The 27,500-nt window shown below is 43.2% G+C and overlaps 4 protein-coding genes across 4 annotated transcripts in view; 1 reads left to right on the forward strand and 3 right to left on the reverse strand.

Annotated features, from left to right (window-relative positions):
- Positions 1-2,973: 2,973 nt before the first annotated feature.
- Positions 2,974-6,049, reverse strand: LOC139222507 (phosphatidylcholine:ceramide cholinephosphotransferase 2-like). Its single transcript, XM_070854284.1, has 6 exons — positions 5,451-6,049; positions 4,600-4,717; positions 4,459-4,516; positions 4,075-4,170; positions 3,783-3,949; positions 2,974-3,148 (listed from the first exon to the last, which is right to left on the reverse strand). Exons 1-6 carry the CDS (start codon positions 5,990-5,992, stop codon positions 2,975-2,977), a joined length of 1,155 nt encoding a protein of 384 aa, XP_070710385.1. The 5' UTR covers positions 5,993-6,049; the 3' UTR covers position 2,974.
- Positions 6,050-12,531: 6,482 nt separating this feature from the next.
- aimp1b (aminoacyl tRNA synthetase complex interacting multifunctional protein 1b) lies at positions 12,532-19,681 on the forward strand. The gene is made up of 7 exons (XM_070854737.1): positions 12,532-12,661; positions 16,158-16,252; positions 16,576-16,689; positions 17,261-17,446; positions 17,617-17,816; positions 17,982-18,153; positions 18,938-19,681. The coding sequence occupies exons 1-7, from the start codon at positions 12,627-12,629 to the stop codon at positions 19,102-19,104; spliced, it is 969 nt and encodes a 322-aa protein (XP_070710838.1). The 5' UTR covers positions 12,532-12,626; the 3' UTR covers positions 19,105-19,681.
- A 109-nt stretch (positions 19,682-19,790) lies between these two features.
- On the reverse strand, positions 19,791-21,681 carry LOC139223176 (GTPase IMAP family member GIMD1-like). Its single transcript, XM_070855147.1, has 3 exons — positions 21,492-21,681; positions 20,250-20,512; positions 19,791-20,075 (listed from the first exon to the last, which is right to left on the reverse strand). Exons 1-3 carry the CDS (start codon positions 21,655-21,657, stop codon positions 19,791-19,793), a joined length of 714 nt encoding a protein of 237 aa, XP_070711248.1. The 5' UTR covers positions 21,658-21,681.
- Positions 21,682-25,953: 4,272 nt separating this feature from the next.
- Positions 25,954-27,500, reverse strand: part of LOC139223177 (dickkopf-related protein 2-like) — a 1,899-nt gene continuing 352 nt past the window's right edge. The window contains exons 2-5 of the mRNA XM_070855149.1: positions 27,236-27,437; positions 26,968-27,124; positions 26,462-26,596; positions 25,954-26,363 (exon numbers count right to left, since the gene is read on the reverse strand). Of these exons, the coding sequence (XP_070711250.1) occupies positions 25,954-26,363; positions 26,462-26,596; positions 26,968-27,124; positions 27,236-27,409 (876 nt within the window). The 5' untranslated portion in view covers positions 27,410-27,437. The remainder of the gene's footprint in view (positions 26,364-26,461; positions 26,597-26,967; positions 27,125-27,235; positions 27,438-27,500) is intronic.

Genomic DNA, 27,500 nt, shown 5'->3' on the forward strand with positions numbered 1-27,500 from the left:
CCACCTCTAAAAGTACTGCAGCCACTACAGTACTGTCATTACGACTACGACTACTTTTATTTCTACTATAAATACTATCACTACCCTCCACTGTAGTATTAGCACTACACAACTACTATACTATTTGGCACTAGTGAAGAACCACTCAGTACTAGTTACTACTATTAACTAGTACTTGTTACTACTAGTAATATTTGTCCACAACCTACTACTATTACTACACGACCATTGGTATTACTTCTACTACAACTACCACTAATTCTAAAGTATTGCTACTATGACTAAATATACACATCAGTAATACACAGTGTTTTATTACAGATTAAACTGAAATATATATATAAATATATTTTTTATTCTACTACTAACTATATTTGGTGTTTCTGTGACTAACACAAGTATTTCTACCCAGTAGTATTAGTACTTTTACTTCAGTACTTCCTGTCAGTGAATAAATCTGTCTGTCTTAAATCATCGTTCTTCTCTTCAGGAGAAACATTCAAAACATAAAAACTGAATATTTCTGCTAGTTTCACACATCAGTCATCGACGCCGGCTCTGGATTGAAAATAAATCTTTTTATCAAAGAGACTGTGACATTCTTTTGTCATCAACTTTAACCAAACATCAGCTCAAACAGTTTCACTTTCATCTTCATCAATCCGACTTTAAATCAGCAGCAGCTGTTTCATCTCACTAACGAACAACATGGAATTAAGAAATTATCAGTAAAAAAACAAAAACAGTTCAGTGTCTCAATACTTTACACACCTGGACATGAAAATATAACTTAAACACCAATAAAGGACAGAAAGACATAAAACAATACTCGTTAAATATACTCACTCACGCTGATGATGACTCAACCGAGGTTAGCGCGTGGGATGCTATGTCGCTAGCAGTTTAGCTACTAGATGCTAGCTAGCTACTAGCATGCTATCTCACAAACCACGCAGTCAGAATCAATAACCTCAGTACGTAAACAAACAGTCTCATTCTTCTGTATTTGGACGCGGTGAGTTTATCTTTTATGGAACAGGATTTGGCCGACGTTCATCAGAGGTCTGAATTTAAACTCTGAATTCTGAGAATAAGGTCAGAAAAGTTCCACACATGTTCCTTTTAGCTAATTGCCTTTCCACAACAAAACGATTGTTTAGCATAATAAGCTAGCATGTGGCTAACAGTTAAATAACACAAACTGTCATGGTCACACAGACTGAAATTAGCACTGAAGGTTAATTAGCAGTTTAGCTTTAGTCTCAAGTGTCGGGTTTGAAATAATCACTTAAACATTTAGTTTAAGTGTTTTTTGTTGCATTTGCCTTTTCTATATTGTAAAGTTTTTTCTAGCTCTCTTGGTCGCTCATCGAAATAGTTTGTCAGTTAGCGTCAGGAGTTGTTAGCACGAGTCCTGTCATCATCTGCATCCGTTTGTTGAAAACTGATCATGTTCTGGAGGACCTTTTTTAAATCCACCACTTTCACACAAACTACACTGGCAGGAACAACATGAAGAAGAACACTGGCAGACACGCTGTTAACAGCTTAGCTAGCAGCTAGCAGCTAGTAGCCGCTAACGTAGCCGTGGTAACTCCTGCGTAGTGAAAGCTGCTTTTGTTTGAGCAGCAGGATTCATCCAGAAAAATGACAGAATCCCAGACGTTCTAGTTTACAAGACAGTAGTTTAGATTTACTGGCACTTTTGGAAACCTTCGTGGCATCTGAAGCGTATTTAAATTAAGACAGAGATGTTTGTCACGATCGCTAACGTGCAGGGATCAAAAATAATAGCGCACCAAAAAGAAGCAGTGGGTCAACCTCCAACGAATGCCGTCATGTGTGTAAAACTTTGATTTACGCTTCCTTCATCATTTATTTTCAAATACTGTCATTCGCTACAAAGAGACTTTTTTTGTCGTCGTTTCGGCTAAAACGCTGAAGACTTGCTGAGTAACCTGAGCTGCTGAACACCTGATGGGGGGGGGCAGTGTTGTTAGTCATCGTCCACGGACCACATTAACCAGCAGGAAGATGAGCTGTGTGTTTACTGTTCTGGGGGGGGTCAAAGGTCAACATCATTTTTAAACCTGGGCCCTGTTTGTACACATTCTGGTGTCTAAATGATTGCTGGGTACTAAAAGTGTTGGAACTGGTCCACTAACCTGCAGAAACGGTCGTTATCGCTCACTTCACAACCACCAGACTCCACTGACAAAAACAGTCATGTTTACCTCCATTTTTATTTAAAAACTTCAAATATTATTGTTTTTATTAATGGAGTCTGGTGTCTCTGAAGAAAGTGTTTAAAGTTTAACAAAAAGGATCCTATTTGTGAGTATTTTGGTGTTTAAATGACGAGCAGGAACAAGAAGTGTTAGGATTGGTCCACTAGTTCACCTCTGCCGGCAGAAACAGCCACTATAGTGTTCTCTTTCAAACAACCAGGGTCCATTCACAAAAATAGCAACTTTTACCTCAAAATAAAAAATAAAAAACTCAAAAAATCCTCTTTTTGTGAATGCAGTCTGGTGTGTTAGCAGAGAGCGATAGAACAGCTGTCTGACTGCATCATGGAAAGGATCCCTACAGAGAGACCTGGAAGATCCTTTTGGTTTAACCACAAACACTTAGAATAACACTCTGAGCCTGTCAGTGGCTAAAACAAGCACTTTAAGTGGACCTACTGTGATCTACTGGACCAGTTCCAACACTTTTAGTATCTACCAGTCATTCAGACACCAGGATGTGTAATTCTCTGTAAAACTCCCTTATAAATCAACACCAGATGATCATGGTGATGTAAACGTGCTAGCCTCTTCCTCCTCCCAGTGTCTCCTCTTCCTCAGCAGGCAGGACAGAGCTGGAAACGCTTCTCATAAATAAACGGATGTTAAAGTTCTCCTCATGCAGGACTCAGGATAGATGTCGTTTCAGCTCAGGTCAGTTACATCCCGCCCGCCCTCCCCCGTCCTCACTCGTCCCTCCCCCCCTCCACCATCCTGTAGCGCTGCCTGCAGGACGAAGGCAGCGCCACCGGCCACGAGAATACGACAGGAACCGTCGTCTGAACGTTCCTCTCCAGGAAGTTGAACACTGGGTTCCACCACGTCCTCGACAGGTAGTTGTTAGGAGCCTGACGCAGCGCCTGAGCACAAAAACACACAAAAAAATTAATCAGTTAATCACCATAAAACACCAAAGTTACACAACACAAACACTGACTGATGGAGGCAGCAGCAGAGCAGCAGCTCCTGAGTCCTGTTCTCTAAAATCCCTGTTTTAGTGAATGTAGTCTGGTGTGTGTGATGTTTGTGGTTAAACCAAAAGGATCTTCCAGGTCTCTCTCTGTAGGGATCCTTTCCATGATGCTGTCACACACTTAGAATAACACTCTGAGCCTGTCAGTGGATCAAACAAGCTCTTTTAGTGGACCTACTGTGATCAGGTGCAGTTGTCCCAAAGGATCACGTTGCAGCCATTGCAGCCCGTTTGGTGTCTGCTGGCTGAGGTGATCTACTGGACCAGTTCCAACACTTTTACTACCTACCAGTCACTCAGACACCAGGATATGTTTAGAAATACAGGAGAAGATGAACCCTTATTTAAACATGAGGACAGACCAGGGAGATCTGCAGCCGTTATGTTGCTCTCTTCAAACACACCAGACTCCATTCACAAAAACAGGAATTTTATCGACACCAATATCCGTTACTTTGGTTTAAGTGGACGACTGCTGCTAACGTGTGTGTGTGTGTGTGTGTGTGTGTGTGTATACGTACATGTGTGTTGGCCATGGTGTGGTACCACCAGAAGGTCCTGGTGGTGGCAAAGTATCCGATGACCACGTCGATGCTGTAGTGCTCGTGGGCGATGAGGATGCAGATGACCCCGGAGGCGCTGAGCACCCAGCACAACCCGCGATACCACCACATCCAGCGAGGGGAGTCTGGAGCCATCAGCACACACACACACATAAATGATTCATGTTGTACCAATTAATCGATCAGTTATCAATTAGAGAGCAGAGTGAATTTAGACAGAGGTCAGTGATGATGAGGAGGAAGTACTCACACTCTTTGATGAAGAGGTAGGACAGCGTCAGCATGACGGTGTGGCCGCTGTACAGGAAGTCACCACACATCAGGTGAGAGCCGGTCAGAGACAACCCTGAACACACACACACACACACACACACACACACACACACACACACACACACACACACACACACACACAGAGTTAGAACTACGAAAAACTAAAACTGTTTCAGGAACGACTCTAAATTGCATCGCGATAACAGGTAAAATGCTTATGCTAAGCTAGCTCCCTTTATGCTAACTTTATGCTAAGCTAGCTCCTTTATGCTAAGGACACACAACAGCCAATCAGAGGGCAGGATTTTGTTTCCACGCTGTAAAATGTTGTTAAATGAACATTAGAACAGGTTGTTGTTACCTCCTCCTGAGATCAGCCTCAAAATCCTCCAGATTTTCCCCGTCGAGTCGTTGTAAAGCTGCACGGAGACGACAACAGTCACTGAGTGTGTGTGTGTGTGTGTGTGTGTGTGTGAGTGTGTGTGTGTGAATGAGTGTGTACCTTTGGAGCGCACACCATGTGTTTCCCAGGCACCGGCAGGGTGGTGATGTACATGGTGACGCAGCGATACATGTAGAGAGTCCCGATGAGGAAGAAACAGCGACGGCCCACGATGGCTCTGCAGAGACGGGAGGAGGTTCACTTACATAAAATAAAATACAGTCAAATAAGTTTTTAACTTCCTCTGTGGTTTAATTTGTACAAAATATAATCACATAGCTTGAATAAAACAAGATGATGTCAAAACACTAGAATTAACATCCAGATCTTATAAGTGACAACAGAAAGTGTTATTTAAGTCTTCTTAAACAGACTATTTCTGGGGTAGAGGCAGTACTCAGATACTTCACTTTAAAGGATAACTCCACTGTTTTTAACCCTGAGTCTGAGTGACTGGTAGGTAGTAAAAGTGTTGGAACTGGTCCAGTAGATCACCAGTAGATCACCTCAGCCAGCAGCCACCAAACGGGCTGCAATGGCTGCAACGTGATCCTTTGGGACAACTGCACCTGATCACAGTAGGTCCACTAAAAGAGCTTGTTTGATCCACTGACAGGCTCAGAGTGTTATTCTAAGTGTGTGACAGCATCATGGAAAGGATCCCTACAGAGAGAGACCTGGAAGATCCTTTTGGTTTAACCACAAACAGCACACACACCAGACTACATTCACTAAAACAGGGATTTTAGCTCAAGATTCAAAAAACCTCAACAATTCCTGTTTTTGTGAATGGACTCTGGTGGCTTTGTTGAGAGTGCTATAACGGCTGTTTGTGGTCTCTGAGAGGATCTCTGCTGTAATGTTCTGTGGTAAATCGGTCGAGCTCGACTACAAACCACTGCGGACCGTACTTGTGTTTGAGGAAGAGCCACTGGACGAGCCACAACCCACACAGGATCAGCCCGTTGACCTCGGTGACGGTGAAGGCCCAGGGCACTCGGTCCATGTAGTCGAAGAACTTGTCGGGCAGCGGCGGGCTCACCGACTTGTCCGGCACCCTCTCGTGGACGATGGTGATGACGACGGTGGTGAAGACGAGGTTGAACAGGGCGTAGAGGAAGGCCACGCCCGTCTTCCACCACTCCTTGGGGAGGCGGTTGGCCCGTTCCTCCGGCACGGCGATCTTCACGTAGTCGCAGTGTCGCCGCAGGCCGCTGCTCAGGGACCGGATCAGCTGGTTCTGCTTTAACAGGCTGCTCAGTTTGGGGCGCTCGTGCTGCTTTTTCCCGTCGTGGGAGTCGCCTGGCGGCGGCGAGGAGCCAAGGTGGGTTGGGTTGCCGTTGGCGACCCTTGGAGGATGAGATGGTGCAGGGGGATCCAATGTGGTCACGTTGACTTCCACATGGGGGCGGACGTCGTCATTGTCGCCCTGGATCAGTTCTGATGCCGCCATTGATCGTTTTTCCTTTAACGATTCTTTGACCAATAAGGACGCTGGTTCTCCAACCAATCACAGCCTTCGAAATGAGTCAGCTGACCAACAGAAATCTGCTTAATCAGCACAAATATTCCTTTGTCACCTGCACCCAATAACCCAGTATCAGCAGCGCTCTTTGGTCGGTCCAAGTCCAGGATTATTGATTAGTCTGGTGCCACAGATCAATAGTCTGATCAGCACCAGGAGTTTAACCGGTGAGGTCACACAGAAGGCAGCTGATTGGTCGATCAGGTCTGGTCAGGAGAAACCTGGAAAAACACGACAAACACATTTTTACTTTGCTTTTCTTTCTAGTATTTTCTGACTAAATGTCTAATTCCTTAAAAATAATGAATATATAACCTCTATATATTCAGATCCATGTAGTAACTGCTAAACATCTCGTAGATGAAGTTTAAAACCAGAAACACTGTTTTTAAAAAGCATTTAAAAGTTGGTTCTCCTGCTTGTGCAAACTTCATTAACATTTCAGTCTCTTTTACTGCATTCTGAAAGACTCACTTTTCACTCGTTAAACTTTATATCCCATCCATATGATAAAAATTGTGAACATTTTATCAGCCTCACATGATCCCTCTGTAACCTCCTTCTGTAATGTGCAGCATTTTCAGCAGCAGCAGGGTTATTTTATTATTAACCACACGTCACTAAATCTACAAAATTCACAATGAGGTTCTGAATGGCACGCCTGCTCTGAACTCACTGCTGGACTCCATGTGATGGCTGCTAAACATTTCCCAGATAAGGTCTAAACAGGAAGTACTAGTTTTTAAAAAGCAGTTAAAGTGGGTTCTCCTTCTTATGCAAACTTTATTAACATTTCAGGTGGTTTTGCTGCATTCTGTGGAATTCACTTTCCACTCATTTGACTTTAAATCCCAGCTGTATGATGACAGATGATTACATTTTCTCAACCTCACATGATCACCCTGTAACCTCCTTCTGTAGTGTGCAACATTTTCAGCAGCAGCAGGGTTATTTTTATACTAATTATACGTCATTAAATCCACAAAATTCACAATGAGGTTCTGAATGGCACGCCTGCTGAAATGACTATTGAACTCTACTGCGGTCGAATGCAGGAATTTTCTTATCTGTGCAGTTGATCAAGTTCAGGCGTGTTACTGACCTGCTTCACACACACACAGACAGACAGACAGACAGACAGACAGACAGACAGACAGACAGAGGCTTTTGTGAGAATTAATCATGGCTGTTTGACTCCAAGTAACCCGAAGGAGGCACTCCCTGTAAAACACACACTCACACACACACACACCTGACTTCAGGTAGAAAACGAGTCAAACAGCTTCAGCGTCATTCACTGAATCTTCCTTCACCTGATTTCCCCTTTAAACTGAGAACTTGAAACTACTGAAAGATCAAACACACACACTTTTGCAGCTTTTACAAATAGACAGTTGAATTCCCTTGAGCTCCCTGTTCAGTCTCCTGCTGATGTTACTGACTGCTTTCAGACCCCAAACCAGCTCCACAATCTCAATCTGACTTTTGCTGTGTTAGTTTCCTACCTGTTCATATTCTGGTGTCTGAATAACTGGTAGGAACAAAAGGTTTAGGAATTGGTCCAGTAGATCACCTCAGCCAGCAGCCACCAGACTCCACTAACAAAAACAGTAATTTTACACAAGAGCTGCCGGTCTACTGCTGCCGTGATCTGTTAGATTGTTTGTGATATTGTGTGATTTTCCTGTTTCAAATATTTAGTTTGGAATCAAAACAATATTAGTGTAACACACAATGACACAAACAAACTAACTGATGGAGGCAGCAGCAGACCAGCAGCTCCTGTGTTCTGTGAGGTAAAATCACAGTTTTTTTCAATGTAGTCTGGTGTGTGTGTGTAGAGAGCGATATAAATTGTTAAACCAAAAGGATTTTCCTGGTCTCTCTCTGTAGGGATCCTTTCCATAATGCTGTCACACACTTATGTTTGTGTTAACATCCTTTTGGTTTAACCACAAACAGCCGTTATATCGCTCTCTGCACACACACCAGACTACATTCACTAAAACAGGGATTTTAGCTCACAGAACACAGGAGCTGCTGGACTGCTGCTGCCTCCATCAGTTAGTCAGTTTGCATTATTGTGTGACTTTGGTGTTTTAACAGATTAGTTTGGGTCCAACACAATACTTGTGTAACACACAACAACACTAACAAACTAACTAACTGAGGTTGACACCCCGGTGTAAAATTCCTGTTTTTGTGAATGTAGTCTGGTGTGTGTGCTGTTTGTGGTTAAACCAAAAGGATCTTCCAGGTCTGTCTCTGTAGGGATCCTTTCCATGATGCTGTCACACACTTAGAATAAATCAAAGTGTGTTTGTTTGTCTCATGACGACGTTTTTTGTTGCATCTTGAAACTATGGTTATCTATTCTCAGACACACTGGTGACGTTTGGAAGCTCTCTGTTACCCCGTTTTGAAAGGTTAAAATAATAAATAATTTTCTTTTACTGTGCTATGATGCAGCAAACTCCCTGTGTGTGAAAACCCACATGGAGATAAACCGAGTGTGTGTTTGTTTTAAGGAGCTGAAGGTGAAGACGGGACGTTTGGGTATAAAACACCTTCGAGGACAGAAGCAGGACTGACTTCTCTCCCTCCTGCCACATACCTCCTCTCCCCGCTGCTGCTGCAGCCACATTTCACACCAGAGAGTGTGTGCTTTAATGTGCACGTGTGTGTGTGTGTGTGTGTGTTAAACCTCCCTGCACACACACACACACACACACACACACACACACACAGCATATAAATATAAAATATAAAGATGTTTAAAACACAAAATGGCAAAAAAATATAATAAAAGTGAGACAAAAAAAATGAAAAGAGCTCAAATGAGCTAAAAAATAATCATATAAACTGTCAAACTAGAAAATATTTGGTGTTTTTCCACTTTTCAAAGATGAATCGCTTTTTAAAATAGTTTTAGATTAATTTTGTTTTGTTGTTTTTTCAAGCAAAAATTCAAAGATTTAGATTGTTCCAGAAAATATGCTGCTTTTCTTTGTTTTCTTTTGTGAAGATTAATGAAATAAATGTAATATTTTTGGGTTCTCTGATAATTTGTGGGACATCTGATGAGGTTAACTTGGGCTCTGGGATAGAAAATAGAAATCTTTCACTGAATTAGACCAAACGATGGATCAATTAATTGAGAACATAATCAGCAGGTTAACTGATCCACTATTTGGTTTTGAAACAAGACTTTTTTCCGACACTCTTCTTCGAGGGAAGTCAAACTGTTTTAGTACCAAACCCTTTAGAGAAATCTGATAAAATAAGACAAACATCTCAGAACAGCTTTCTATTAACATAAAACATGTTTCATCACTATATAATAAGCCAATAAGTAAAGAAATCTTATGTTATTTGATCCTTTTTTAACTCTCTGCTAAATAAACGTTAAAGTTTGACTCACAGCCCGACGTGTAAGAAATAAATCACCTAAAACACCTTTATGAGTTGTTTAAAGTCGATGTTTTGCTGCTGTAGTTCCTCAACATTCAAAGCGACTTTTACTTTTACCGGGGCGGCTGTTTGGTGGCATTTTAATTTGAAACCTTCTGTTGGTGGCTCACATCCTGTTTACGTCCCTGCAGAATAATGGAGACGTTAACTCAACTAATCACGTTAAGGCCATGAGAATTCAATTTACCCCCATTTAGAGCTGATTCATCCTCACAGGACACACAGGGAGGAGACGACTACAGCAGAGCAGCAAACCTTCAGCGGATTCCCTCGTTCACTCTCTTTTCTTTCATTAATTGATTAGTTAAGGCTGTTAAAGGGACAGTTCGTATTATTTGAGGTGTGATTGTATGCGGTCCTTCTCCATATTGCAGACGACAGCTTGGAGAAGCAGGCAGGAGTCCCAGCACAGATGCTAAGCTCTTACTGTTTGTTTGCTCTTATGCCACCAGACTCCATTCACAAAAACTCTAATTTTACCTCATGCAACAGAAGGAGCTGCTGGTCTGCCGCTGCCTCCATCAGTTAGTTCGTCTGTGTTGTTGTGTGACTTTGGTGTTTTGAATGATCAGCTTGAATCCAAACTAACATCTTAGTTGATCCGATGGAGGCAGCTGCAGCACAGTGAGCTCCAGCTTTCTACAGGGTAAAATCACTGATTTCGTGAATGGGGTCTGGTGGTTTTGAAAAGAATGAAGAGAAAAGAGAGAACGGCCTCAGCTCGCCGTCTGATGCCTAAACCTGCTTCTCCAAACTGAGGTAACACACAGACTATTGATAAGGACCTCATCAATACACTACACACACTCAGAAACACCTGAACTGTCCCTTTAAGTATCAGCAGACTGGTCTAAAAACAGCAAACAGTCACGTTTTGACTTTTTGAGAAGCACAAGCTGGGAAATATTTGGGTTTTTTACCTGACAAATTAGATAATGATTATCAGAATAGCTCGATCGACTTTCTGATCAATCAATTAATCATTGCAGCACTTTAAATAAACAAAAATACCAAAACTAAACATCAGACACAACAGAAGAATATGTTGCTTCCTTTCAAGTGAATTTGTGCCGACTTGATTATTGTAACTCTGCTAACCGATCGATCGATGATCGATTAGCTGATGGTTTTTGTAGCTTCGTGACAACAGCGTAAAACTTAAAGTTACAGTAAATTCTCACATGAGAGCTAATGGAGCCAACTTTCATTGGATTAACGACTTTATCGGTAAAACGATCGATTAATCAGCTGTAGATCGATTAATGCGCGCATTGTTTCGGCACTAAAAGCTAGTTTATACCTACACGGACGTCAGAGAAGGTAAAGTAAAGTAAACGTCCGTCACGGTGACACGGACATAAACAGGAAGTGCAGACTCACCTGTCGGACGGTGTTCAGACACCTTTCGCTCTTTTTTCACCTCAAACAGGTAAAAACCGTCTTTCTGAGCGCGAGGAGCCAAAATAACACAAACTCACCTGTTAAACTAAAGTTTGAAGTCACGGCTGCGGATCGATTCTACCTCCCGAGAGCCGCTCCTCCTCCTCCTCCTCCTCCTCATTAGGGTGTGTGTGTGTGTGTGTGTGTGTGTGTGTGTGTGTGTGTGTGTGTGTGAGCGAGAGAGAGCCCGCTCCAAATATGGTGCGGCCACTTCCGGTGACGCGCTCTGATGACTCAACTACAGAGCTGACGGCGATGACGACGCTGAGTTCGAGAGTACTCGGGTTTTTCCGTGACAGAAGAAAGTACACAAGTGTCACCGGTGGTGTCTGACTCTGTGTGTGAGACAGAGACTCGGGCGCCGATAACTTTTGAAAGCCGTATCTGCTTTATTTGCAGCTCCTGACAACAGCAACGTATACAAAATCCTCCGGTCAGTCTTTTCAGATACATGCCCCTCTCCCACGGAGACCAAAAACAAAACGAGCACGAGGTAAAAATGCCGGAACCCTTGTCACCCTTGTCAAAGTACACAAGTATGTAGAGACGTGACGACACACTGTCAAAGTAAAAAAAAAAGACATATAATGAGAAAAATAAACTACATAGAAATGATTTATGATATAAACATAGAAATTTTATATAAGAATTATTGAATGAAAATGTACAGAAAAATTTGTTATATGCAATAAATAAATAATATTATATTTTTAAAAATAAATACATACAGCCTAAAATATAAATGTGAATATTTATGAAAATTTTTTAATAGTCCGTAACTTGTCTTCATATTTCCACATTTTATTGACTTATTTTGTTTTATTTATTTATTTATTCATTTGTTTAATACTCATCTTATTTTATCATCATTTTAAAATCTTTTCGTTTATTCTTTTTTTAAACATCATGTTTTCTGTTTTTGGCCCTTCTGTGACTCCATACTTAATAAACTAATATGAGGAAGTACAATAAAGTTTACTGTAGTTCTGGTTTCTTCCACAAGGGGGGGCTAATTGTGTACTGCCCCCCCCCAAACCTATATATGTCACACACTGTCAGACAAAGGTAGTGAAGTAAAATGTACAGGTACAACAGGTATAATGTGTATGTTCATGTACACGAACACACTTTTACTGCCGTGAACTCACATGTGATTTTATTTAAAGGATGAATGCCTCACCTGTCTGAGAACACGTCAAATAAATAAATTAAAGTAAATGTAGAAATTACAGAAATAAAACAACAGATAGTAAATAAAAACAAATAAAAATGAGTATGTAAATTATAATTAAAAATAAATAAAATAATTAAATGATTAATAAAAACAATCAAAAATAAACTAAACTTAATATAAATAAGAAATAATATAATATAATAAAATAATAAATTAAATAATATAATCAGGATTTAAAAAGAAAATAAATTTAAAAAACAGAAGTATAAATAAACATAAAATGTGTGAAATTTTTAAAATTATTAAAAACAGTTTAAAGGAAACACATTAGTTTGAACCTGGAGCAGGGGGGGGGGGGGGGGGTCTGACCTTTGACCTCCAGCTGAAGATGGAAGCAAACAGCTGACGACAGTTTGAGTCTCTGCTGAACAGAAACTCTTTCAGCTTTCAGCCTCCGACCGTCCAGCCGGCGACACCATGGAGAAGAAGACGGACGAGCTGTTTCACCCCAGGTACACAGCCGTGATTCAGCCGTGATTCAGCCGTGATTCAGCCGTGCTTCAGCCGTGATTCAGCCGTGCTTCAGCCGTGTCTCAGCCGTGCTTCAGCCGTGCTTCAGCCGTGATTCAGCCGTGCTTCAGCCGTGTCTCAGCCGTGATTCAGTATCATATGAGACACGTGACTCCTGCAGGGGGTATTTAAAGGGTAAATCAGAGCATTAAACCACAGAAAAGGCTTCACTTTATTTTAATTTAATGTCATAGAATGATTTTACTCTTATTTATCTTCTTCTTTAATCCGTTTATGTTTCATGCCAAAACAAAAACAAAAAAACTTTTATTTTCTTAGAAAATAAAAAGAGATGAAGAAAGTTAACCTCTTTGATTGTTTCCTGCAGGTATGTTTGGTTTACTGAACGAGCTCTGTTCACTTTAAATAATGTTTTCATACATGTGTGACTTACTCCAGTTACATGTTACACTAATCAGTCCGACTTACTACATTTATCTGACAGCTTTAGTTACATATCAAACAGATCTACATTATTACAGGGGAGATTAGCTCCATACTAGACTTTGAATTCAGGACGATTTACATGAAACGGTTATTTTTAATCATGGTTTCAGTGATTTGACTTGACAGCTTCTTCCAGTGCTGTTGTCCTGCACCAGCTCCTGTTATTTATAGCAGGTCTGACTGCAGCTGTTGGACATTTCTGTGGTTAAAGCAGCTGCTGAGTGTGTGTGTGTGTGTGTGTATTAATGACATTGTGGGGACATATGTTTGCACACTACCTTATGGGGACAAAAGGTTAAGATATACTGTAATGTTTAGAGAACGTCTTTGTTGCTGGTCATAAATTTTACTTTCATGTGGACAAATGATATAATTATCATCTGGAAAGTTTAACCCTCTGATCTCTAAACGCTGCTGCTTCTTCTTCTGGTGACGTCGTCCCTTGGAGGACCTTCTTCTTCTTCATGTCCCTAAAATGTGTCCAACCTCAGCTAGAAGGTTCCAGAAGTCACTAAAGCAGAGTCTGTGTGTCTTCATCCCATATCTGCTCTGACATGTTGAGATCAATGAGGACGTGAAGAGAACAATGTGGACAAAAACTAGTTTTACTCTTGTGGTATTTAAACTTCCTCATCAGCGCCGTCACTTTTCTAACTTCTTTCTTTAAACAGTTAAAGTGTTTCGGGGGGATTTTTCCTTCAATTATGATGTTGTGCAGATAAGTTTGTCAGTGACAGTCCAGTGTGTTTGTGTATGTAAATGTTCAGCAGACTCACAGCTGACGGCTGCGTCAGTCGGTTTCTGTTAATCATTATGCAAATAAGCTGGTTTCAGTGTGTGTGTGTGTGTGTGTGTGTGTGTGTGCAGGCCTTTGATGGTATTAACATGCATGTTCCTTCACCACAGATATCATCTATCTAAACTTATGTGATGTCTCTTTCTATGCTTTCATGTCTCGTTGTGGTGACAGTCGCTCGGTTTCTCCGCAGTGGACGAACTACAAACTGTGGCCAGTTTTTGGAGTTTGGTGGAAGAATAATTCTGATTTTAGTCGTAAAACAAGTCAAAATCCTGCGTTCAAAGTCTAACTTGTGCAAAAGTGGAGATGTTTTATCAACAAAATGTGCTCACAGTAACAAAATGACTCCTAAAAACAAAGTAAAACATGTAAAGCAGAAATACTGATGATACAGACTATGAGGACATTTTAATACAACATATGTGTAATATACTATATCTGTTTTTAAAGTGAAATGAAAAAGCTGTGCAGCACTAGCAGACTGAAGCACAGAGGATAGGAAGAGGTTTTACCGCAAAACAAAAAATTCAGAAAAAAGAAAACTAATTTCCTTTTTTATACATGTTGAAATATTCCTTTAACAAGAACTATTTCTGTTTCTGAGTGGTTTAGTCACAGGTTCAAATGCTGTGTGAAACCACCAGTGAATTCCATTAATCTGTTTGAAAAACTTATATAACTTTTCAGTGGCAGGTTGGTTAAGTTTAGGAAAAAAGAACATTAACCACCAAAATATTGTCTTTCCAACACACAACTGGGTGCAAATAGCATCTGTCTAATCTTTCATTTACTCAGATGTGGGTGTTTATGTGTTTATTATTAGTGGTTTTATAGTCTGTCGTCATAGATAGATCAATAGATGATCAATAGATAGATCAATAGATCAATAGATAGATACTTTATCCTCTAGCAGACACCAGTATAGTGAATGAACTGGCAGACAGCAGCCTCTTTGTAGATAACCGTTAGGTGGGATCAGTGTGTCCACAGGTACGCAGGCCGACAGGTGTGAGCTCTAATCCACCTGTCAATCAGGCGCCAAACAGGAAGTGCTTTGAACCAGGCTGAAACAACAGAATTCATTTTAATCCTTGTTTTGATACAGAAGTTAGATCACAAACAAACTTCCCCGTGTCACTAACTTCTGACATTTCTGACACTAACATCCTTTCCTCTAAGATACCATCTATATAAACGTTTGGTCGGCGAGCTCGTGACATCACCGCCCGTCTGATTTGCATACTGTCAGTCATGCTGCGTTTGAAGCCACGCCCCCTCGCAGTGTCCCTGACACCAGATCAGATCGTGAAGTCATTTTAACTCTTAAATTTACATCTTGACTCGTCGTGTTTTGCATCAGAGATAAAAACAAACACCTTTTCTTACCTGATCAAACCTCCAGCTCGTTTCTCCTTCATGTCACGAGTCAAAACACCTGATCAAACGCTGCGTCTGCGTCCTCGCTGCTGCTTCTTCTTCTGGTGACGTCGTTTCTTGGAGGACCTTCTTCTTCTTCATGTCCAACCTCAGCTAGAAGGTTCCAGAAGTCACTGAAGCAGAATGAGTGAGAAAAGGCTTCAGACATGTTGTTCATCAGAGGAGACTAAAGAAAGACAGAGAACATGTTGATCCAGAACAACAGTGGTGGACAAATACAAACAAAAACAAACATGCAGCTCAGCAGGAGGTGGCAGTCTGTCGCTGTGACAGCGTTAGTCAGCTAGCTGACACTACGCTAGCTTCTGGGCATTAATAATACTACAGCAATAACCTGGTTTCTTTAGCCTGGTTGCTCGTATCCCTGAGAGGAACCACATCAAACACCGAACATGATTCAGTAGCAGTACACAGGAGCTAACGTTAGCTAGCTTAGAGTCAGCTAGCTGAAAAACCCCCAACCACAAACTTAATACACAAACTGTGCGCGAATGTTACTCGCCCTCTCGGCCAAGATGCAGCTTTTGTCAGCGTCAGTAAATAAAAAGTTATAGTTTAACAGTGAAACGAGACTTTGGAGCACAGAAAACAGTTGAATCCAACTTTATTTGTAGCACGTCACAGCGAACAAACTCGACAGATGCTAGTTTGTCGCTTTCTGTTTCCGTTGAACGTGACTTGGACCGGTTTGTGAACACAGCATCTCTTCCTCTATAAAACCAGTCTAACCCTTCGTCCGCTCGTCTTCCTCGCAGCCTCGCAGCAGCTCTCATGAAGCTCGATCCCGAGGACGGCGAGCAGATCATGGAGTATTTAAAGACTCACGCCCTGCTGACCAGAGAGAAAGCACGTAAGAGCGAACACATGCGGATCATCATCATCATCACATTACCCAGTTACACAGCAGTTAAAGAGACGAGCCAGTAACTGATTCCATGTTCACGATGAAAGAAAACTAATTTCCTGTGAACTCTAAACGAGTCCTTTTCATTTTGGAGCCAAATAACTTTGGTTTATATGAACAGCTGCAGGAAACACTGAGAGGAACTGTTGTAGCTTCGACCAGCTCACTTTCATTTTCTGTGTTTTCTGGATTCATTTGAGGCTCAAATCTGTGAAAGTCCCAACAGCCGAAGAGCTGAAACACTTTGTGAGGTCGTCTGTGTGTTTCAGTGCTGCAGGCGTCGGTCAGAGATCAGAAGAAGCTGCTGGTGGAAAACGGCAAACTGAAGAAAGACATCGAGCAGCTGAGAGCTCAGCTTTCAGAAAAACAACGGAGACGCACCGGTACACACACACACACACACACACACACACACACACAGATAAGATAAGTTAATTAAGTTAAGATAATCCTTTATTAGTCCCATGACGGGAAAAAATTACAGTGGGAACAAAAATGGAGCGTTCAATTTCAAAAAGTACCAAATTTTTCCTGTCTTCAATTAAAAAAAACATCCTCACTTTTTAAAGCGTCCTCACTTTATAAAACGTCCTCACTTTATAAAACGTCCTCACTTTTTGAAGCGTCCTCACTTTTTAAAGCGTCCTCACTTTTTAAAGCGTCCTCACTTTTTAAAGCGTCCTCACTCTAAACTCCACCTGGTCCTCACAAAGACAGAAAACAGGAACAACTGTGGATGATTTTCTTTCGCTCTGAGCTGCTTTGGCGTCGACTGCGGTCAGATTTCAATAACAGAAACCACAGAGGATCATTTTGATTCAATTTGAAGTCATTTAACTTTATTAAGTCAAAGCTTCTCTGGAGTTTCGTCCAAAAGATAAAAACAGCAGATTAAATTCATTTATCAGCAGACAACAGTTCACATCTCTTCTTCTTCTTCTTCTTCTCTTTCAGCGAAGACGCTGCTCGCTCCGGCCCCGCCTCCCACACAGCGTAGCCCCGCCCATGGCACACCTGTCAATCAAACGCCCTCCCCAGCCGGAGCAACAGCTGCTGTTCCCACAGAGCCTCCTCCCCCCTCCTCTTCCTCGCTCAACCAGAGAGAGAGGCAGAGCAGGAGGAGGAGAGGGGAGAGGAAGGGTGAGAGAAGGGGGGAGAAACAATGAGGAAAGGAGGGAAGTAAGGAAGGAGGGAAGGAAAAGAGGAAAGAACAGAAAGTGAAAGTGTCTCTCTCTCTCCCTCTCTGTCTCTCTCTCTGCCTGTCTCTCTCCCTCTCTTTCTCTCTCTCTGTCTGTCTCTCTCTCTTCTAGCTCGTCCCACCTCTGACTCTCTCTCCTTGGGGGCGGAGCCTCGCCTTGACGTGTCACGACTGGACCTTCGGGTCGGACGAATCCTCAGCGTGCGGCGCCACCCGCTGGCCGAGGCGCTGTCCGTCCAGGAGGTGGACGTGGGGGAGGGCGCCCCCCGCACGGTGGTCAGCAAGCTGGGGGGGGGGGCGAACCTGGAGGAGGTGAGCTCACGACTTTTTTTGTAAAATATTACGACTTTATTGTTTTCAAATATCAAAGTTTTACAACTTTCTTCGATAAACCTCAAGAATATTTTCAAAATATTCCATTTTACATTTTTTACAAATCTTATTTTGAACAGTTTTATTTATCTCCTCTCTCGGTAGCTCCAGGGCGGCATCGTCGTGTTGCTATGCAACGTCAAGGCCTGTAAGCTGAGGGGCGTGGTATCCCAGGCCCGCCTCCTTCGCTGCGCCGCCTCGGACGACCGCACCGAGCTGCTGACTCCGCCCACAAGCTCCGCGCCTGGAGACAGAGTCACCTTCCTCAACTACCCTGGTAACCATGGTTACAACGATGAAAGTCGAATTTAAATAAGACGACAGAAAATAATGAGTCATATATGGTCTTTTGTTGTTGTCACCGTGGAAACAAACCTCTTAGCAACCAGCTGGAGACAAAACACTTCTTTATACAGACTGATACCGACCAATCAGAGGACACTTCTTTACAGACTGATACCGACCAATCAGAGGACGCTTCTTTATAGACTGATACCGACCAATCAGAGGACGCTTCTTTACACAGACTGATACCGACCAATCAGAGGACGCTTCTTTATACAGACTGATACCGACCAATCAGAGGACGCTTCTTTACACAGACTGATACCGACCAATCAGAGGACGCTTCTTTACAGACTGATACCGACCAATCAGAGGACGCTTCTTTATAGACTGATACCGACCAATCAGAGGACGCTTCTTTATACAGACTGATACCGACCAATCAGAGGACGCTTCTTTATACAGACTGATATCGACCAATCAGAGGACGCTTCTTTACAGACTGATACCGACCAATCAGAGGACGCTTCTTTATAGACTGATACCGACCAATCAGAGGACGCTTCTTTATAGACTGATACCGACCAATCAGAGGACGCTTCTTTATACAGACTGATACCGACCAATCAGAGGACGCTTCTTTACAGACTGATACCGACCAATCAGAGGACGCTTCTTTACAGACTGATACCGACCAATCAGAGGACGCTTCTTTACAGACTGATACCGGCCAATCAGAGGACACCGACCCTGACGCTGGCTGTCTCTGTGTCCAGGTGATCCGGACAGAGAGCTGCCCTCGAAGCAGAAGGTCTGGGAGCTTCTTCAGCCCGACCTGCAGGTGGACTGCAGGGGCGTGGCCAACTACAAAGGCTGCGGCTTCGAGGTGAAGGGGAAGGGGCTGTGCCGGGCCCCCTCCCTCACCAACTGCACCATCAGATAGACGCAGCGAGGGGCCGCGAGACGTGACGTTTTATTGTGAAAAGCCTGCGTAAATCCCAGCTGCTGTTATTGTGCCTCTACTTCCAGCTGATTGGACACCTGAGAATAAGGGACACAAAGTATTTAATCTAATAATCGGCAATGTGCCTCAGCTGTAGAGGGAACCAGGCCTTTATTTGTTTGATATATTAGTACATTTGGTCATATTTTAGTAAGAAGCCTCCTTGTTTTTGTTCTGCTATTCTGTTAAAACATTCATTCTTAACGAGGCTTTTATTGTGAAATCTTTGAAGGATGCTGCAAGTATTTCATTCAGATAATGTTGCTGACGTACAAACAAACCTCGGTGCTGTAACATGACGGTATTCTCAAAATATTTGTTTTGCAAAATGACTAAACTTTCAAACTATGACTTAATTTTTTAAATATTCTGACTTTGTTGGTAACATACGACTTTATTCTTCAGGATGTTGTGATTTTGTTGTACCTTTCACACCTGAGTCATGTGACTGCTGCCAAAATAAACTTGGAATAGATCCTTTGAAGAAACAGGATTACCAAATGTTTGAGTCAGTACTGATCAGTCATGTTCAAATCGAGTTAAAATAAATAAATGTTTTGTCTTTTCAAATCCAAGCTGAATGTAAAAACTGAGTGCCAAGAAGAATATAAATGATTATAAGGAAATTATGGTTTGTGTTCAGAGTTCAGCGTCCTGAGCGTCGCGGCTCGGTGATGGTTCCTCGCCGAGAGGCGGAGCAGTCGCTCTCTCAGCGGTCGTCCTCTGACCGACGGCCAATCACAGCTGTTGTCCAAGAAGGCCACTCCTCCTTCCACCCCGTCGGCCAGCGCTCTCAGCCAATCACTGGCCTCTGTCAGGTAGGCCGACGGCTTAAGCCCCGCCTCCTTCAGGCGGTCGGCGTGCGTGACGACGAGTAAAGCGTGACGACGCCATTCAGGACCGAAGAGAATCTGAACGCCAACACACACAAGATACACAAAATCAGTGTGTGTGTGTGTGTGTGAGTGTGTGTGAGTGTGTGTGTGTGTGTGTGTGTGTGTGTGTGTGTGTGTGTGAGTGTGAGTGTGTGTGAGTGAGTGTGTGTGTGTGTGTGTGTGTGTGTGTGTGAGTGTGTGTGTGTGTACCTCCACATGTTCCTCCAGCTGTGTGTTGCCGTGCGGCAGGTCGGCCCTGACAACAAGCACCAGTACGTGCACGCCCTCGGGACAGAGCTCGTGCACGCGGTGTGGTCGGGGCAGCAGAGGGGGCGTGTCAATCACGCTCAACAGGAGGTCAGACTCCGCCCCCTGTCGCCTGAAACACCTGGGGAAGTTTCGGCTGAGGAGCTTGTGCTCCGTCGTCACGGAGACGCCAGAAAAGCAGACGCCGGTGTGGAATTCCTCCCCGCCTGCCGAACACAGATGGTTTTATTCATGAAGTCATTATTTTATGTGCATGACAGCAGTGAAAACTGATTAGGAGATATTACATTTAAAATATGATGCAATAAATCAGATTCTTGGTCATTTTGAAGGAGTTTCTCAGGATAAAAACGCCTGTTGACCTCAGCACGACTACTGTAGCTAGCCAGCTAACTAGCTTGCTAGCCAGGAACATGCTTGTCGTGATCGTGGACGTCTGCAGAGACCTGAAGACATCATTAGAGGCTCCGTTATTTCCTCATGAAGCATCGTCGGGCCCATAAAGCATGGTGTAGTAGCGTCTCTAACTTCCTGTTAGCCCTCCGCTAACATCCTTTTAGCCCTTTGCTAACTTAAATGGAGATAAAATTATTTAATCGTGCAGTTCTTCTAGTCTTTCCAAATGTTATCAGACTGAATGGATCAAACTCTGATGGTGAAACGAGTCATTTCATGAGATGTGACGCTCAAAAAACGTCTCTTCTACAGTGTGAGTCTGTGGAAAAAACTCTTTTTGGGCCCAATGGCTTGTTGTAATTTCATGGTTTGTCCACAGTGTCACACTGGAGAGATCATTGATCAACAGCTTCTTCCTGTTTATGTCTCTGTAACATTTACTTTACGCTCAGGATTGTTCATCATCTCATTCTATAAAGAGTTACTGCACACATGTTTGTTAGCTTGCTGCTAACATGTGTTAGCATGATGGCCTCCTGTCTGCTAAGAGTACAGCTGGGTGCTGACACAACGCTAATAAGCTACATTAGCTGGGGGTCATAACTAGAACTAGAAGGTCATAACTTTAAACATGATGTCATAACTTCACTTACTAAATCAAATTTCTGACTTCGTATCTCATCATTTTGTCTGGTCGGGTCGATGTTTTAATCGTGTTATGCAGCTAATATGAGAAGATTCCAATAACAGTTTTTAAAAAAGATTTAGTGAATCTGTGGAGCTACTGACCAATCAGAGCGTTCCCCACAGAGCTCCTCCCACTCTGCCTGTCGCCTAGCAACAGCGCGTTCAGGGCCAGCGCATTGCGCTCGCCGTCGCCGACCCGCCGACCCCGGCTGCCGAGGATCCCGAGGGGGTCGTTGCCACGGCGACTGCGTTCCGTGCCGAGGGCCATAGAGATGGAGCTACGACTTCAAACCTGCAACAAGCTGAAGACTTAAAAACAGTATTTTAATTATTATTCAGACCATCAGGTCGGAATAAAAGCTTTAAAAAGGACGAACTGTGGCGGCATGAAGAAAATAAACATTTAAAAAAAAAATATGGATCTAACTTTTGTTAGAAAACACTGTTAAAACGATAAAATCAAAGAGTTTTGTATTTTTAAAACTAAAATCAGAGCTTCTGTCGTAGCTGTGACACATTCACATTCATGTGACTAACACGAACCTGCTGATTAACACTTTAAGAATCTACTTTAGTGGAAATAAACGACATTTAAACCATCAACAGAACTCACAGAAGTCTTACCTGCTTCACCGACACACACATTTCCTGGAGTGATCAATACAGGTGTGTGTGTGTTTCCTGGTTAAACGATAACCAGTCCAGCCCATCTGTCCGTCGCTCTGCAGTTTTATTAGGCTGTAAAACTGAAAAACATCCCTGCAGTTTAGATTTAAAGGGAACAGGGGAAAAACAACCTCTGATCTTATACCTGTAAGAAAACGATTACATAATTAATAGTAAGTCATGATAAGAACTATACTTGAATAGAAAATCAGCTTTGACAGACAAAGTAAAACAAGTTATTCAGGAGCAAAATAACAGAAGACAAAAACTTTAGAGAAGGAATAAAAGACATTAGAACATTATAAAATGTAAATACAGAGAATATTAAAGAGCAATGGTAAAAAATAAAAAGATAAAAGATAGAAATATAACATTTTACAACAGTCTCACCATTAAAGCTCATTAAACTCTCATGAATATGGAAATACTATCTCAGTAATTATTAATCTCATAATCAAAGTTTTTCTCAGATATTCTTACTCCTCCCAGTGACCATGAGATACTGTTCTCATAATCAATAATCACTGATCACCTCATCAGAGATGGAACAATGAGAGGAAACACTGATCGAGAGAGAGACAGAGAGAGGATTTAACTCTCGTCCACGACCTCGTCTCTCGTCGTAGCTACAGCGTCGCCATGGAGACGGCGGAGCACTATTTGTAGTGATGAGCGCGGCGGAGGCGTTTGAGCTTGTTCTTAAACGTCTAGTCGACCAATCGGATCGCTCGGCGGGAACGAGCAGGAAGCACGAAGACACAAAGGTGACCTTCTGCGTGAAACGTTCACACGAAGCTAAAGGCAGCATTTGTTCGGCAGAAACAATCCTCGACCGGCGAACGCACCGTTTCGATCACATCCTCAGAACAACGGGGCCGACTGTGACATCAAGGAAACGGGGAAACACAGATGGCAGAGTGGTGATAAGGCCCCGTCCTGCTCGCTGTGGACGCTCCCCTCTCCGCTTCCCTCTTCCACACGCCTCATTCAAATGACCGGCTCGTCGTCAGGCCTCTGCAGGGGCCCGATAAGGAGCCGGTCATTTGAATCAGGTGGTTTGGAGCCGGGCAGCGGCCCCCCGGGACCGGGGGCCGGGAACACCGAACACACGGCAACAGGGAAGCTGGGGAACACGGACGGATACAAGAATGTAAAAGAGAGAGTGTGTGTGTGTGTGTGTGTGTTATCTTTATAACAACCATATCCAAAGTGAGGACAGTGATGCCCAACAGCTACCAACCACAGAAGAGACGGCAGATGTGCTGTACGCCATGCTAACGTCGTTTTTAAAGCTTAAAGGTGCAGTGCGCAGGACTTAAAGGTCATGATATTCATAACTACCAGCTGCACAAAAACAGACCTTTAATCTTTAAACTGCATTAAAACTTCCATCTGAGTGATGGTTCCATTACTGTTTGGCTAATTACAGTAAAACATCTTTGATTGGGAGCAGCTAACGTTAGCCTCAACTCTGATTTAGCATCATCATGACACCTCTTCAACTTTGGCTTTGGAAGAAGTGCAAGGTTAGCAAAAGGTTAGCTCCAGTAAGCTTGTCCAAAGCTGGACGTACTGGGCGAATAACGGCTCTTCTGAATGATCGATGAGGTATTTTGTTGTTCAGCTTGGAGACTTTGTTGGTTTCTTCAGATATTAAGCATCAAGAGGATTCAGTGCAGAGGACAGTGGGAGCTTCAGGGGGTTTAACAGCCACCAAACATCTGATGTTACTCAACCAATACAGACAAAAGCAGAAATGGAATCAGATAAGATTTAATGCTGAAAGTCAGACCTCATGAACCTCAATGTGCAACAAGATTTTAGGGCAAAAGTGATGATTAAACGACCCACAGACCCTCTGATTCATCAACAGACAGAATTCACCTGCCGTCCCTCTGACAGACAATTAAACCGTCACAGTTTAAAGACCGCAAGCTTTCACTCGGGTCATAAATAGCTGTTATCTGCACAGATGGGATCATTTCCCCGTGTCTTTACGGGCTCGTGGGCACATCTTTTCCTCCTTGTTATTCTTATCACCACCCACCACATGTGGTCCGACCAGATGGAGCGCTCCCGGCCTCGGGTGTTAAAAGTTAGGTCAGCATTTTGTGAAAGATGGAGATCTGGAGCAAGAAGGTGGTTAGCATAGCTTAGCGCTAAGGACTGGGAACAGGGTAAACACACTTACTAACTAACCTACTAACACCCCTGAAGATCACTACCTTGTGTCTCCGTTGGTAAAATCATACATAGACAGCAGACGGCGGGAAAAATCTTAATATATCAGGAAAACAAGCAGAAGAAAAAGCAGCTGTTTTAGCTAACATGAGGCTTCCGTTAGCCTTCATTGATTCAAACAGACAGATCTTTTATCAGTATAGTTTATTTCATCCTAGAAAGTATTGTTGTGTTTTAGCCATCGTAGCCTCGTATACAAACATGTGTTAACTTAAACTAATGTGGTTAAACAACCACTGAGTACATTTAGTTTGATGGCTAACGTTAGCTAGTTTAGCTATAAATAAGCTAACAAAGGTTACTGGAGCTAAACTAAAAACTAAAATCAAGCGTGAAAAAAACATTTGTTGACTGAAATAAAACTAAAAACTAGATTTTAGACAGAAACTGAAAGTAACTGAGATGATATTGTATTCAAATATTCAGGAGATTTAACGAAAACTAACACTGAAACTAATGAAAACTAAACATTTAGACAATAAAAACTAAACTAAAACTGAAACTAAACTTAAAAAAAAATTGAAAAACTAATGAAGAATGAACAAACTGGAATTAACTCTGATGCCAACAGGCCAAATACAAAATGGCCACCATGTGAGTTAACTCATCTCGTTCCTTATTTGTTCAAAAAATAAAAATCACTACATGCTGAAGATGAGAAATGCTTTTAATGATAAAAACACACATTAGTGTTTGATTACAGAACGATTTCTTCTTAAACTGGTGGAAATAAACCGTCACGAAACAAACAAATCAACACTCATCCAAAAATATATAAAGGAACAGCTCGTAGAAAAATAACTCTATCACAACAAAGACAACAGCAGTGCGATCAAACAGGACGGCTTCAACGAGGCGACACTTCACAGCTCAGGGACGAGTTTCTATTGACGTCCAGTCTGACAGAAGAACTAAAAGGTTTTGGAGTTGTTGGAGCTTCAGGAGTTGTTTTTTTTTTTATCTTTCCTGAACTGGGAAATAAATCAGCTCTTCATTTTGCATAAATCAAGTTTCAGATGTTGCGCTAATTCTACGGAGGCTCAGTGGTGCGCAGTCTGAGGCTAGCTTAGCGCAACAACATGAAAATAATTTAATGAAAATAAATGTATTTCTTCTTGGCTTGTTGAAATAAGTGGACTTAAATGTCTTAGAGTGTGAAACAGACCTTAATTAACGCTTCCTGGTTTGAGAATAAAGACTTATTTCATTTAAAGGTCTATTTCTGGGGTGTTGTTTTTCAAAATAAAAGCACGTGACTGGCTTGTCAGAGCCCACAATAGCACACATGCAGCAGGTTTTTAAATATTCACGCCCTTCCTGTTCCTCTTGGTGTAAATGGGGTCAAACCGGATTTCGAAGTGGTTTCGGCTCGTCTAGACGCTCAGGAGGAAACCAGATCTGAGCCACAAACAGTTTCACATCCCGCAGAGTTTGTGTGTGAATGCAGCCTGACAGGAAGCTAATTAGCACGGAGACACTGGGGCAGTCTGCAGGAGGGGAAACAGGTCTGGTGATCGGCCTCGCCCTCCGGCCGCCGCCGGCTCACTCTCTGCCTCCCGTCCCCTCCGAGGTCGGTCATCGGCAAAGAGAGGACGCTCCTTCCTTCCTTCCTTCCACTCTTCCCATCTCCTCCCCTCCATCATCTTTCCATCCTTCCTCAGTTCTTCTGGCACACATGCAGTCTTGCCTTCGCCACCACCGATGGCCCCGTCGACGGCGACGCCGCCTTCGCCACCGACGAGGACAGCAGCGAAGTGTGCGGGGACGAGTGGCGAGACGACGAAGAGGACGCCGGGAACTTGCTGGACTTTGCCGCCGCCGCCAGCAGCGACGAGGAGGAGGACGATGAAGGCCGGGCGCCCGGCTCCCGCAGCGCTCGGCAGCCGAGTCCGTCGCCGCAGGGGCAGCGCTGGAACAGCTCCAGGCCGTGGTTCCCCTTGCGGCGGTGTCGCGTGCAAACCTGTCCCTCCCTCAACACGGGCTTACAGATGCGAGTCCAGAAGTGCCGGGCGCAGCACAGAGCGTCCGAACAGTCGGAGGAGCGGAGACACGGGTCGCCGACCTGACCTGGAAGTGACGTCACAAACAGTCAGTCAGCTTTGATCAAACGAGACGATGAAAGTGAGTAAAGTGCTTTAACTCCACGTTTCCACCTTCGCGCTCACCTTTCCCCGACGGTCCCTTGACCTCCATCCTCCCTCTCTTCCTCCATCCCTTCTTTTTGGACGGCGGGCTCTTCCCTCCGTCCGAGTCGGGGATCCTCTGGGACACTAAACTGTCGACGTCGGGAACGCAGATGTCTGACGGAGGAGAGACGTTATTTCAGGAGGTGAAATACTGAAGCACGTGTCGGAGATACGGAGGCTCATTTGTGCCAAAATAGCAAATGTTAAATTTAATCACTCGAGATAATGAGAAAGTGAGTTAGAGAATCAGACTTTTAAAATCAAAATATACACAATAAATGTCCTAAATAAAATAATTAAGTCAAAGCTTTGATTTTAATACTCTAATTTTAGATTTAAATACTTCAGTCTACTTAAAGACATTCCCTCCCACAGCTTTGATTTAGTAAATAAAAATATAAGAAATAAAGAAATAAGAAATATATTTTGTTTTTCTTAAAACAAATATATCTAATATTTCTCTCTGTGTGTACACGTAAACTTACTGTTGCTGCAGCGGTTGCCCGGGCAACACATGCCATCCCTATGGCAACGCCTCTTCCTCCTGCGGCAGGTGTGACAGCGGGAGTGGGCGGGGCCTTTGCTGGGGGCGTGGCAGTAGCTCCCTTCGCTGCACTCCAGGTCGCTCATGCACTGGTAGAGCTGTGGGGGGGCACGCGGGCACAGTCACGTCACTAATGGAACTCTGGAACATTCCAACCATCAAACGATAAAGCGTGTTGGAACGCGTGACGTCACAGAGCACACACTCACCGTCAGGTCCAGGCTCGGCTCCCACGCGCTCCTGTTCACCGGCAGCGCGTGCCCCTCCCTCAGGATCACCGTCCGGATGGAGTTCAGTCGGACACGCGCCTCCCCGCCTCGGGAACACGCCAGCAGCACGAGCGCGAGACCCGCCGTTACCAGCAGCAGGTGATGATGCGTCATGACGTAGGAGGGAGACACGAGGCGTCACCTGGCGACCAGTGACGTTGATTTTAGTATTTTAGTATCTAAGTTTGGTTTAAAAACAGGTTTT

This window comes from Pempheris klunzingeri, chromosome 23, assembly GCF_042242105.1.
Source record: "Pempheris klunzingeri isolate RE-2024b chromosome 23, fPemKlu1.hap1, whole genome shotgun sequence".
Taxonomy (NCBI): domain Eukaryota; kingdom Metazoa; phylum Chordata; class Actinopteri; order Acropomatiformes; family Pempheridae; genus Pempheris; species Pempheris klunzingeri.